Raw genomic sequence first — 13,613 nt, 5'->3', positions numbered from 1 at the left:
CTTGTCACATTTTTGTTCAATCAAGGGCTGACGCAGGCTGAAATACGTTTATGCCTTAGTTAAGAAAATAATAACGTTAGTGTCCATCATTTAAGAAGACAGTTAGCAAGGCTTCAGCTGTATAGGCGTCGCAATCTAAGTGAGCCTGATGCCAGGAGCAAAGGTTAAGTTTCGTTTTCTCAAGGTCACGATAAAGTTATTCCGTTATCTCAAAAAAACAAATTTTCGTTTTTTGACATCACGATAAAATTAGTCTGTTATTTCGAGGAGACAAATTCAAAAAAACAATGATATTACATGTTCTCTCTCGGCTTCTGTATCCACCGTATCTCTCACTGGTGAGTTATTTTTGCTATTTTGAACTTTAAATATTTGGGTTCTCCATTTCTGGGCCTTGTCAGACTACAGCTTACTACAAGCAAATGGAGTTACGGTAGTTGGACAGGAGGATCCTGGCCTACTTGTATGATCTTTTGGAAGGTGGGAACGGTGGGGAAAGAACCAAGGAAAACCTCAAGATGGATATAGACTGACCTCCAAGATCAAGATACAATTGTTTTCAGGTTGTACCGCCCGTTGCTGTCTGAATGAAAGTGGAATTCACTTCAAAGAGACCCCCACCTGAAAGACAGACACTAAAAAAAAGGGAGAATATCCTTGGGATGGAGGAGCTTTTGGCAAGTCCCAGCATCTCTGTGTCCACAGAACGCCAGGTGCCTTGCATCAGTGTGGGGCACAATGAAATTAGAAGAATATTAGGGTATTTTGAAGCAAAATGGACAGCCCAGTGTCAGAAAGACAAGTCTCAATTCCAGGTCATGAGTCTTCCATCAGAATAATGACCCAAAATACAAGGTAAGGCATAAAGATCTCCCACATTGCGAGGAAGAACTGTGCAGGCTGTAGTGGGGTTAGAGGGGTGGGGTAGGTGGTCTCATTTGGTAGGTTAGGCTCTACCATTTTCAGTACCCATCATGAATTGTACCGGTGAACATTGGGGCTTTGTTGTTCAAGTGTATTAAGAGAACCACCGTTCTGTGATAGCGACGCAGACAGCGTTCCGTACATGCTTCGCACTCGGTCGAAATGCATCTGTACCAGATCAGAAAATGATTTTGCTATGGATTTCCTAACCTTTCGGGCAACTGGGTCCACAATGAAAGAAAAAGAAAAAAAAATCACCTGGCAGACTTCAGACAGAACATGTGTGGTTTTAATAGGATAGGGCCACAGCTCACACAGGACGATGTTCGCTCGGAGTGTGGACAGAAATGTACCTAAAGGTACAAACCAGTAGCCATAACATACAACATTGGAATCCTTTTTGTGCGTTTCCTCCACTTATCAGCCAATAATCAGTGGTGTTTGTGGTAGAAATGACCGATAAGCAAAGACAGGCAAGAGGAAGTTTAAATCATATACCACAATCTTTATTACACAACTCTTCTACTAGCTCTTTGTTCCATTACCTAATGTCCTTACCCTGTGAAAGGGTCCAAAACTTATTCATTGATCAATTCCCACCATTAAAGTTGAATTGGCCTTACGTTTTTCTTACAGTGCACTGTCCTTATCTTTTCATTCTCTCACACTGGCGCTTTAAGCAAGCAAAAAAATAAAAGGCCTGCAAGCCTTATGTAGACAAATAAATGGTGGCTTTTCAGTTACTTAAAAATACAGGCATAACCTTTTCATGTTTTACTCTAACTTGACCTAAAGCAAGCTATTACAACATGTTTTGCTTAAACCTGTTTAGGAATGTAATGTTCCTTAAGTTTAAATTCTCTATAAAAGCAGCAAATACTAAGACACTCTTATCATCAACACCAAAGATTAATCATCAATTAGGTGAATTTCACACATTTTATGATGGATAAAGAGAATTAAACAACCCTGGCAGTGGAGACGTGGTCACTACACCTAAACTACTGAAGGACGTTCTTAAACCAGCAGTCACAATGGGACACATGCTTCCGATACATCAAAATGACATTTCAGTTGACGTCATAAAAGTTTCACTCCTTAAACTTTGCCTGTTTGTTTATTCTAATTAACAAACGTACATTAACAAAATACATATCTAAACTAAAGTTGTGCAATATATATACAGTGGTGTGAAAAACTATTTGCCCCCTTCCTGATTTCTTATTCTTTTGCATGTTTGTCACACAAAATGTTTCTGATCATCAAACACATTTAACCATTAGTCAAATATAACACAAGTAAACACAAAATGCAGTTTTTAAATGATGGTTTTTATTATTTAGGGAGAAAAAAAATCCAAACCTACATGGCCCTGTGTGAAAAAGTAATTGCCCCCTTGTTAAAAAATAACCTAACTGTGGTGTATCACACCTGAGTTCAATTTCCGTAGCCACCCCCAGGCCTGATTACTGCCACACCTGTTTCAATCAAGAAATCACTTAAATAGGAGCTGCCTGACACAGAGAAGTAGACCAAAAGCACCTCAAAAGCTAGACATCATGCCAAGATCCAAAGAAATTCAGGAACAAATGAGAACAGAAGTAATTGAGATCTATCAGTCTGGTAAAGGTTATAAAGCCATTTCTAAAGCTTTGGGACTCCAGCGAACCACAGTGAGAGCCATTATCCACAAATGGCAAAAACATGGAACAGTGGTGAACCTTCCCAGGAGTGGCCGGCCGACCAAAATTACCCCAAGAGCGCAGAGACGACTCATCCGAGAGGTCACAAAAGACCCCAGGACAACGTCTAAAGAACTGCAGGCCTCACTTGCCTCAATTAAGGTCAGTGTTCACGACTCCACCATAAGAAAGAGACTGGGCAAAAACAGCCTGCATGGCAGATTTCCAAGACGCAAACCACTGTTAAGCAAAAAGAACATTAGGGCTCGTCTCAATTTTGCTAAGAAACATCTCAATGATTGCCAAGACTTTTGGGAAAATACCTTGTGGACTGATGAGACAAAAGTTGAACTTTTTGGAAGGCAAATGTCCCATTACATCTGGCGTAAAAGGAACACAGCATTTCAGAAAAAGAACATCATACCAACAGTAAAATATGGTGGTGGTAGTGTGATGGTCTGGCGTTGTTTTGCTGCTTCAGGACCTGGAAGGCTTGCTGTGATAGATGGAACCATGAATTCTACTGTCTACCAAAAAATCCTGAAGGAGAATGTCCGGCCATCTGTTCGTCAACTCAAGCTGAAGCGATATTGGGTGCTGCAACAGGACAATGACCCAAAACACACCAGCAAATCCACCTCTGAATGGCTGAAGAAAAACAAAATGAAGACTTTCGAGTGGCCTAGTCAAAGTCCTGACCTGAATCCAATTGAGATGCTATGGCATGACCTTAAAAAGGCGGTTCATGCTAGAAAACCCTCAAATAAAGCTGAATTACAACAATTTTGCAAAGATGAGTGGGCCAAAATTCCTCCAGAGCGCTGTAATAGACTCATTGCAAGTTATCGCAAACGCTTGATTGCAGTTATTGCTGCTAAGGGTGGCCCAACCAGTTATTAGGTTCAGGGGGCAATTACTTTTTCACACAGGGCCATGTAGGTTTGGATTTTTTTTTCTCCCTAAATAATAAAAACCACCATTTACAAACTGCATTTTGTGTTTACTTGTGTTATATTTGACTAATGGTTAAATGTGTTTGATGATCAGAAACATTTTGTGTGACAAACATGCAAAAGAATAAGAAATCAGGAAGGGGGCAAATAGTTTTTCACACCACTGTATATATATATGATATTCTTCATTCTTCTATATCTCACCAAATATGCCTATTTGGACAGGAATGAACAGTGCTGAAGGACATGGAAAGGGCAAGTCAATGGATGGACAAAAACAAAGATTTATTTACAGGTAAAATATGTAAGCATTCAGTGCTAGAAATGGAACATCAAGATGCTGTGCATGCAGTTACAAAATTGGAAGACGGCAAAGACTGATGAAGAACAAAGGGAAGAGAGTTTAGAGTTGTGAAAAGTAAATGGAAAAGGCTCTAAGAAATGGAGCCATTTCTTTCACATACAAGGGGCCACCTATGACTTTATGTTTTCACATCATTAACCATGTGTGTAAGTACATTTATGTAGTTTTACACATCATAAAAATGTTAACCTATAACTAAAGTGATGTTTGTGAAAAATGCAGCATATAGTATGTTTAGAGTTAAGTCACTTTATTTTAAAAAAAATACCAATACAAACTCTGCCACCTAACTTGAATTGGCCCGTGCAAAACTGGGCATCGGCCTTTTTCCAAAAGTGCGACAACTGGGGTGGCCCGGGGCTTTTAATCCTTTACGTTCCCCTTTGAACATCAACGATAAATCCCATTCATTAGAAATAGGAGTGTGTCAATTTTGCCAGTCACTTTGACCCAGGTACCTACGCTGGACCAGGAAAAGCTCAACTGCAGCTTGACAAAGTGTCAGAATTAGCGGTCTGGAGTTGAATATGGAGCAACGTATAAGCAGACAGGCGACTAAGGAACTACGAATACAGTAGCCATCTTCAGCCGCGTGTGTTTTACGCACCTGCAACCGTGACTGGAAGGAATTAAAATCCCACATCCATAAAATGACAAGAGAATTTACCTTCTGACTCTGGATGATGTGATATTTTTCAAGGCGGACTCACTCGGTATAAAGTGCTTCTACTATCTTTCACTGCTCACAACTCCCCGCAGTCACCGGCAGCACGCCGACTGCAGTTCCGGCGCCCTCGATGACGTCACACGACACGTTGCTGTGAGGACTAAGTTTGAATTAACTTTAGTGTTGCCTAAACACAGAGAGTGCAAAGTCATAAAGTGAAGTGACTGGACTTACTTACCCATGACTTTCTTAGGGACGTGATGCTTCAAAGTGACTCGCACTCCTGGCTCACCGCACACAGCTGAGCTGACGTCCAGCGGGGTTTGGTAGTAAAGCATTCGCGCCAAAGAGACACGAGTCGCACTCAGTTATCGTCATTCTGATGACGACACGCACTTTCATTTGACAAAAATGTTAAAATAAAAAAAAAAAAATTAAAAACACACACGCTTTTGTTGTTGCGTTGCAGCACTCATGGAGCCAAGGTTTTGTAACTGGGAGGTGCAAATCTTGTTAATGGGACCCCTATGGGTCCCACCATCCGTCTCAAGCACTATATACCGGTAGTAGGCAGGTAGTTGTTGTATTGGCCGGTGATTTCCATGATGTGGTGCAGAGGGAGGTTGATTGGGCAGTATGGTTTCCAGTGTTGTGGGATGTCAACTGTGGAGGATAGTTTCTATTCAATGTGGGTCGGGGAGATAGTTGATGGTTGGTTGCAGAAAACTGTTTCCAGGGGTGTATGACAATCTGGGGATGATGTTGCTCCTCAATATTTTCTGTCATGTTTGTGGCCCCCAGGGTCAGCAACCCATCCCCACTGTTGGCTCTGCCACTGTTTTACATTAATTCCTTGACATTCATATGTCTGCTAGGTGCTACATAAGACTGCAGGACCTACAGTGGCATGCAAAAATTCAGCCCCCCTCCCTTAAAATGTCTGTTACTATGAATAGTTGAGTATTAGTAGAACTAATCACCAAAAGGCATACATTTAAAGAAGACACATTTCTTTTCAGCATTTTATGCAAGGTTAGTGTAATGTTTTTGCTTTTTATAATTGTACAGTGTAAACAAGAGAGGAGCAAAAGTTTGGGCACCCCAAGATATTTGAGATCTCAAATAATGTTTATCAAGGTCCCGGATGTTCATTAGCTCATTAGGGCTATGGCTAGTTCACAATCATTGTTAGGGGAGAAACTCCAGCTGATGCAAATGTCAAAGCTGAATAAATTCTCTGACTCCTCAGACCTTGTCCCAAAAATCAGCAGCCATGGCCTCCTGTAAGCAGCTGCCTAGCACTCTGAAAAATAAAATAGTTGATGCTCACAAAGCAGGAGAAGGCTACAAGAAGAGAGCAAAGCATTTTCTGATAGCTGTTTTCTCAGTTTTTAATGGTATTAAGAAATGCCGGCTAACAGGAAAGGTGGAGGTCAAGTTGACGTCTGAAGACCAAGGGAACTTACTGAAAGAACTGCTCAGTGTATTGCTAGAAAGGCAAATTAAAACCCCCGTTTGACTGCAAAAGACCTTCAGGACGATTTAGCAGACTCTGGAGTGGTGGTGCTGTGATTGTCCTACTGTGCAGTGACACCTGAACAAGTATGGTAGAATCAGCAGAGGAAAACCATTCCTGTGTTATCACCACAAAATTCAGCACCTGAAGTTTGCAAATCAACATCTAAACAAGCCTGATGCATTTTAGGAATAAGTCCTGTGGACTGAAAAAGTCAAAATAGAACTTTTTGGCCACAGTGTGCAGAGGTATGTTTGATGAAAAAAGGGTGCTGAATTCCAGGAATTGAACATGTCCCCAACTACTATGCATGGCGGTGGATCAATCAGGCACAGGGAATGTGGCATTGGTAGAGAAGAATTGATTTGAATAAATACCAGCAAATTCTGGAAGCAAACATCACACCATCCGTAAAAAAAAAAAAAGAAGTTAAAAGAGATCTACAACAAGATAATGATCAGAAACACCCTTCAAAATCTACAATGGAATACTTCAAGAGGTACAAGCTGACGGTTTTGCCATGGCCCTCACAGACCCCTGACCTGAACAACACTGAAAATCTGTGGATTGATCTCAAAAGAGCAGTGCATGCAAGATGGCCCAAGAGACGGTCTAATTGTAAGGACGAATGGGCGAAAATACCCCAAGTAAGAGCTGAAAGAACCCTTAGCTCACTACAAAAAGCGTTTCCAAGCTGTGATACTTGCCAAGGGTGGTCTTACTAAGTACTGACCATGTTGGCTTTTGCTTCAAGCCCTAAAAAGGAAATCTTGCTTGAAATTCTAAAGAAATGTGTCATCTTTGATATTATACCTTTCGGTGATCAGTTCATCTTCTACTTACTTAACAATTCACAGTAAAAGACGTTTTAAGCAAGGGGGTCCAACATTTGCATGCCACTGTATATTAAGTCTATATTAGTCATGAGGAAAGGATTTAAATGACCAAGAAAATTTGTGCTGTGACACACCATGGCTGACGGTTAGTAGTGATAATGCAGGAACTACACTTCCTGTCAGGCACAAAAAAACCCCTGCTGAGGTTGATGTACAGCAAAGATTTTGATTGCTAAGCTGTAATAGGCGTATCACAAAAATCACCTTTAAACTTTCCTATAATACTAATAATAGTAATAATAACTTTCCTTAATCAAGTGTTTTGTTGTTTTTTTGGTTTCCTCTCATATTTAAAGTCTACTAATACAGTATGTTACCCACAAAGTAAGCCCTTTTGTTTAGTCATGGCATGCATTCAATTCAGGTTGCCTAACCTACAGTGGATATGCAAAGCTAGGTGTGCCTTGCAAAACAGACTATATACCGTATGTAGGAAGTAAAAATGTTAGGTTTGAATACACAATGGGAGGTCTGAAAATCGAGAGCACACCTTATGAGAAGGATTTACGAGTCTTAATGGACTCTAAGCTATCAACTTCCCGACAGTGTTCAGAAGCCATTAAGGAGGCTAACAGAATGTCAGGTTATATAGCGCCTTGATGTGTGGAGCACAAGTCACAGGAGGTTCTGCTCAAGCTTTATAACACACTGGTAAGGCCTCATCTGGAGTCTTGTGTGCAGTTTTGGTCACCAGGCTACAATACGGACATAGCAGCACTAGAAAAGGTCCAGAGAATAGCGACTAGGCTGATTCCAGGGCTACAGGGGATGAATTATGAAAAAAGATTAAAAGAACTGAGCCTTTACAGTTTAAGCAAAAGAAGAATAAGAGGTGACATGATTGAAGTGTTTAAAATTATGAAAGGAATTAGTCCAGTGGATCGAGACTGTTATTTTAAAATGAGTTCATCGAGAACATGGGGACACAGTTGGAAACTTGTTAAGGGTAAATTTCACTCAAACATTAGGAAGTTTTTCTTTACACAAAAAATGATAGACACTTGGAATAAGCTACCAAGTAGTGTGGTAGACAACAAGACTTCAAGGACTTTCAAAACTCAACTTGATGTTATTTTGAGAGAATTAGGTGGATAGGAATAGTGCGTTTTGTTGGGCTGAATGGCCTGCTCTCGTCTAAATTGTTCTGATGTCCCAATAAAATGGGACGCTGTATTCAGACTATAAAATGCACTGGGAAGACCATATCTGGAGTAGTTTGTGTCAATCTGCTCTCTACACTACAAGAAAGGCATTGATAAAGAAGATCCAGTTGAATTATTTTGACTGAATACTAAATTGTGTACTTGAGGACCCTAGTGTAAACAATTACGAATGGAGTAATTCTATTGAGGCAAGGCTATCTTTTAAATTCATGAGGACACGAGATTACAAAAGTTAAACGCTCATTTATTTCTTGGATAACATTTATGAGTTTATTTCTGTCAGACTCTTGCTTATTGCCGCCATATTATTGTTCATTTATTGTGCTTTAACTGCCTGGTAAATATTCAGTCGTCATTTCTTGAGAACTGTGTGTGTAAGAACTGTGGCACTGCTCTGCACATCATCTCCTAGGCCTGGGGAATGGAGGCATGTCCAGCGGGGGGCATTAGCTCTACAAATAGAGCAGGGAGGATGATGGGTAATGTGTTCATTCTGCTGACAGCACTGCCTCAAAGTGACAAAATAACAAGAACAAAAACACAATCACACTAAATCATCATCTTATACTTAGCTTGCACTTATAAAATCATTCAGCATAATTAATATGTTCTGGCAGGAAAACCCCACTGAGTATCCGACAGAATGAAAAGCAGGCACTACAGTAAAAACACTCGCTTTCTCTCGGGGGCTTCATCCACTATATTCTCCCATGCAGACATTTGGAAGGTGGAAAGTAATGGAGGGCAGCAAAGGGTTGAACAAAAAAGTGGTGGTAGTGCTCCATCAATTGTGGGACTAGAAGCATCAAGTCTGCGGTGTCCACAGGTGCACTTGTATCAATGTTGTCCCCACATCCACCATTTACTCTTCATCTCTATAAGTGGTGTTCTCTATCACCTCTCTCTCTATTTTGTGCATTTACCTCCTTAACTTCAGGGCTTTCTCTAATATTTTAAGTTGTCTGAATCATAGAACCATAATTGGCTGTTTGCAGACTGTACCCATTGGTATGTTGTTCCTTTTTGTTTCTTTTTCATGAATTGCAGAAGCCATTTCAGCTGGCAGCTCAGCTATTCAGGCTTTGTCAGAACATTTCACTTTAGATGACCAGATCTGTGCTCCAAGTCAGACTTGACCAAACCCTAAACAGCTTAAATATAGGCTTGAGGCCTAAAGTTCACCAAAAGAACAGAACGAAAGCATAAAAACCCTTGCGCATAAATAAAGCCTTGACTTAACAATTTCATTTTATTAAACAAAAGTCCAAAATGAAAAAAAATAACAATAATGAAAAGAAAAAATCCAAATAAAAAAAGCAAAACAAGTGCTAAATATCAAAACAGATTGTTGTCTGAAATCCACAAAAGTAACCTGCAACACAAAGTCAAGAAGTGCAAAATCAAATCAAAAACACAAACCTAGAAAGAGCACCAGGAACACTCCATTTTCTTTCATTTACTGTATGCGTTTTCTGTTTCCATTGGTAGTTCACTCATCTACGTTGCTTCTTTGTGTTCTTGGACCTCTTCCTATACGTTACTCCAAAGTGTTTATTTCTTTTTTTGTCAGGTGGTGAAGTTATTTCCAGGGTGCCTCCTCCTCATCATTCTACAGAACTTTTTCAGATTGTCTTTTGCATATCCTATTCTGTACTCTTTTGTGTTTCTCTCTTAACTTTCAAGCTTTTGCCAGAATTTTGAGTTTTTCGTTAGCCATTGTAGATTTTCAGGTGTCACTGTGTGTTTCTATGATTTCTGCTCTTTTGTTAAGATTTTGTGATTCCACTTTTTTCATATAAGCTTTAATTAATGTCACCTCTCTGCATAGATTCTTTACAGTTTCTTTCACCAGGGTGGTGTCTAATTGTATTGATATTTTCTAACTTTGATTTTCTTCTGTGCTGTTACTTTAGAGTTAATGTGTTGTGATGCACAATACCAGATCCAGCTTTCTCTTAACTCAAATCCATTAAATGTGGTTAGTGTTGCTTTCTCTCAGTTATAGCTTATTAAACTTATTTGTGGTACTCCACGTGGTAGGTTTTAATTTTATTTTTGGTCATTTCCTCTTCTATACATATGTACACAAAACTGCAGTCGGTCAATTACGTTCTGGGGCTGCTCTTAAATTTCCTGGACCCCTTAGCTTCTTATGGTGTCATTTTTCCCCTCATTGGGTTGTTCTCGTTTAGTTGAATTAGAGCTTTTTGAGTCGGGGTGACCCTTAGTTGATTTTTCAAATTCTAGTTGCTCCTCTTTTTAAGCCATTAGGATGAGCTTCTTATTAAATTTCTTGACAATTTCTGTTGAATTGACATTTTTCTTGTGACCTTCAATCTACTAAATCTCCAATTCTTCTGCCATAACGTTTCTCTTTAAAGGTGGTACCGTTTGAAAATCTGTAACTTTTGAGGTTATCCCATTTCTCACTGATAATCATCTTGATTGTAGTCATTTGTAATTTAGTGCTTATTCCCAAATTTCCTTACGGATAGGTCTGTTTTTTTCTTTTTACTCAGTTTTGCTGTTGATGGCTTCATTAATTCTGCACCATGTGATGTCCCTTTTCTTCTCATCCTCCCAGGTCTTTTCCCTTTCTATCTATTCTTTCTACATCTACCATGTCTTGCATTTTTATGATATATCTGACACCATCCCCCCCCCCCCCCCCCCCCCAGTTTATTTTGGTAATAGAAAAAATGGCCATCCAGATGGACACCACAGTAGATGTCTTGTGTTCTGTATCTAATGATTTTACACTATCACAGACCCCATAAAGGGTTGTGCAGTGGCGCAACTGCTGCCTCGCAGTAAGGAGACCAGGGTTCACATCCCAGGACCTCCCAGCATGGAGTGTGCATGTTCTCCCTGTGTCTGTGTGGGGTTTGCTCCAGTTTCCTACCACATTTCAAAGACATGCAGGTGAGGTAAGCTGGCGATCCTATATTGGCCCTAGTGCATGGTTGAGGTGGATGTGTGTGCATGTATGTGTTCACCCCTGCAATGGACTGGTGCCCGGTCCAGGGCTTGTTCTTGCCTTGTGCCCTATGCTGGCTGGAATAGGCTCCAGCAGACCTCTGCAACCCTATTCAGGAGTAAGCCAGTTAGAAAATGACTGACTGACTGCCTGACAAACATCATAATCTAGTATAGTGCAGTGGCAGCGTGTGATCATCTTTCTATTCTGGAGCTAGCCAGTATGGTGGATCCTTTTCACACAGTGAAAGACGGCTGACATTATGAGAAAATTTGGTAGAGATCTCACACAATGAAGCATATCCTGTAAAGACCTAGAATTAGGAGAGTTACTTTGAACTCCTTCTTGCCTTCTTGCCTTCTTCTCCCTCTAACCTACTCCTTCGGGGCTTCTCTTAATGGTGAATTCTTTTGTGTCTCCGAAGATGACTGCTGTCAGAGAATTGTTTCCCACATTCAGAACAAGAATATGGCTTCTCGCCAGTGTGAATTCTTATGTGGGTCTTAAGAGTGGCCCTTTGTGTAAACTGCTTGCCACATTCAGAACAGCAGTAACGTTTTTCTCCCGTATGAATTCTTTTGTGTCTCCGAAAACGGCTACTGTCAGAGAATCTTTTCCCACAATCAGAGCAAGAATATGGCTTCTCTCCGGTGTGAACTCGTATGTGGGTCTGAAGAGTGGCCATTTGGGAGAACCGTTTGCCACATGTAGAACAGCAATATGGTTTCTCCACTACATGAATTTTTAAGTGAGTTCGAAGACTACTCTTGTAAGAGAATTGTTTCCCACACTCATTACAGCTGAATGGCTTCTCTGCACTATGACTTTGCTTGTGGATCTGAAGACTGCTCATTTGTGTAAATTGCTTGCCACATTCCTTACAGCTAAATGGTTTCTCACCAGTATGGATTCTTGTGTGACTCTGAAGGTGACTTAGTTGTGAAAAGAGTTTACCACATTCCGAACAGCAATATGGCTTTTCGCCTGTGTGAGTTCTTGTGTGCTTCTGTAGACTCCTTAATTGTACAAATTGCTTGCCACATTCTGGACAACTATATGGCTTTTCTCCAGTGTGAATTCTTGCGTGCGTCTGAAGATAGGCAATTCGTGAGTAACGCTTGCCACATTCTGGACAACAATAAGGTTTCTCTCCATTATGAATTCTAGAGTGTCTTCGAAGAGTACTTCTGTCACGGAATGGTTTGCCACATTCAGAACAGCAGTACGGTTTCTCTCCTGTATGAACTCTTATGTGGTACTGAAAATGGCTCATTAACAAAAACTGTTTACCACATTCTGAACAGCAGAAACGTTTCTCTTTCGGGGTTAATTTCTCTCCCGTGTGAATTTTTCTGTGTCTCTGAAAATGGCTCCGATCTGAGAATCGCTTTCCACAATCTGAACAAGAATATGGCTTCTCTCCAGTATGAATTCTTATGTGGGTCTTAAGGGTCACCATCTTTGAGAACCGTTTACCACAGTCCAAACAGCAATATGGCTTCTCTCCAGTGTGAATTCTTGTGTGACACTGAAGATTTCTTAAATTGCAAAATCGCTTGCCACATTCAGGACAGCAATGAGGTTTGTCTCCTGTATGAAGTTTAAGAGGAAAAATAAAAGCTTATTTTCTACCCAATTATTCAGTTTAAGTCACACTATATAAAGCCTTGTTGAAATTACAGATAAGGTTTTAAAAGCATAAGCATTTGTAAAAATAAAGTTGACTATAAAATGGCTTCCAACCACATAATCATCACATGAGCACAATCTCTGTAGCCAAAATGTTTAAAAAGAAAACTAAAAAATGTAGAATTATATCATGTGTAAATAAACAAAATTTTATTGGTCATGTTTTCTCAACTTTACTAAAGAACTGCATTACTACTTTGCCATCAAGTTCATAAAAATGATTTTGCTCAAATTTAACGGGGTTAAATCTTCAGTTACCACAACTATGGTTGCATTCCAGGGCTACAGGGGATCAGTTATGAGGAAAGATTAAAAGAGCTGAACCTTTTTAGTTTAAGCAAAAGAAGATTAAGAGAAGACACGACTGAAGTGTTTAAAATTATGAAGGGAATTAGTCCAGTGGATCAAGGCTGTAATTTTAAAATGAGTTAACCAAGAACACGGGGACACAGTTGCAAACTTAGGAATACATTTCACACAAATGTTAGGAAGTTTTTCTTTTCACAGTGAACCACAGACACTTGGAATAAGTGACCAGGTAGTATGGTAGATAGTAGGACTTTAGGGACTTTCAAAACTCAGCTTGATGTTACTTTAGAGCAGGGACCCCCAACTCTGGTCCCAGAGGGCCCCAGTGGATGCAGGTTTTCATTCTAACCTTTTTCTTAATTAGTGACCTGTTGATGCTAATTAACTTCTTTTGAATTAATTTTAATTGACTTGTTTTTAAAGATTTGTTCCCCTGAATGTCTTCATTGTTCCTCTGAATTGCTTCACTTCAT

The 13,613-nt window shown here is 40.0% G+C and overlaps 2 protein-coding genes across 3 annotated transcripts in view; both read right to left on the bottom strand.

Moving 5' to 3' along the window:
* LOC114667618 (zinc finger protein 665-like) overlaps nucleotides 1-9,671 on the bottom strand; it is a 33,199-nt gene extending 23,528 nt beyond the window's left edge. Inside the window, exon 1 of one of the 2 annotated variants that reach the window (XM_051925194.1) lies at nucleotides 9,585-9,671. The gene's annotated coding sequence lies outside the window, so the exon portion shown is untranslated. Of the gene's footprint in view, nucleotides 1-4,590; nucleotides 4,745-9,584 lie in introns of those variants that run through there. The other variant, XM_028822991.2, reaches the window with a different exon arrangement.
* Nucleotides 9,672-10,835: 1,164 nt separating this feature from the next.
* Nucleotides 10,836-13,613, bottom strand: part of LOC114666738 (zinc finger protein 721-like) — a 41,365-nt gene continuing 38,587 nt past the window's right edge. Inside the window, exon 4 of the mRNA XM_051933307.1 lies at nucleotides 10,836-12,732. Coding sequence (XP_051789267.1) covers nucleotides 11,537-12,732 — 1,196 coding nt within the window. The 3' untranslated portion in view covers nucleotides 10,836-11,536. The remainder of the gene's footprint in view (nucleotides 12,733-13,613) is intronic.

This window comes from Erpetoichthys calabaricus, chromosome 1, assembly GCF_900747795.2.
Source record: "Erpetoichthys calabaricus chromosome 1, fErpCal1.3, whole genome shotgun sequence".
Taxonomy (NCBI): domain Eukaryota; kingdom Metazoa; phylum Chordata; class Cladistia; order Polypteriformes; family Polypteridae; genus Erpetoichthys; species Erpetoichthys calabaricus.
The sequence above is the reverse complement of the archived record's forward strand: the minus strand, read 5'-3'. Positions and strand labels throughout refer to the sequence as shown.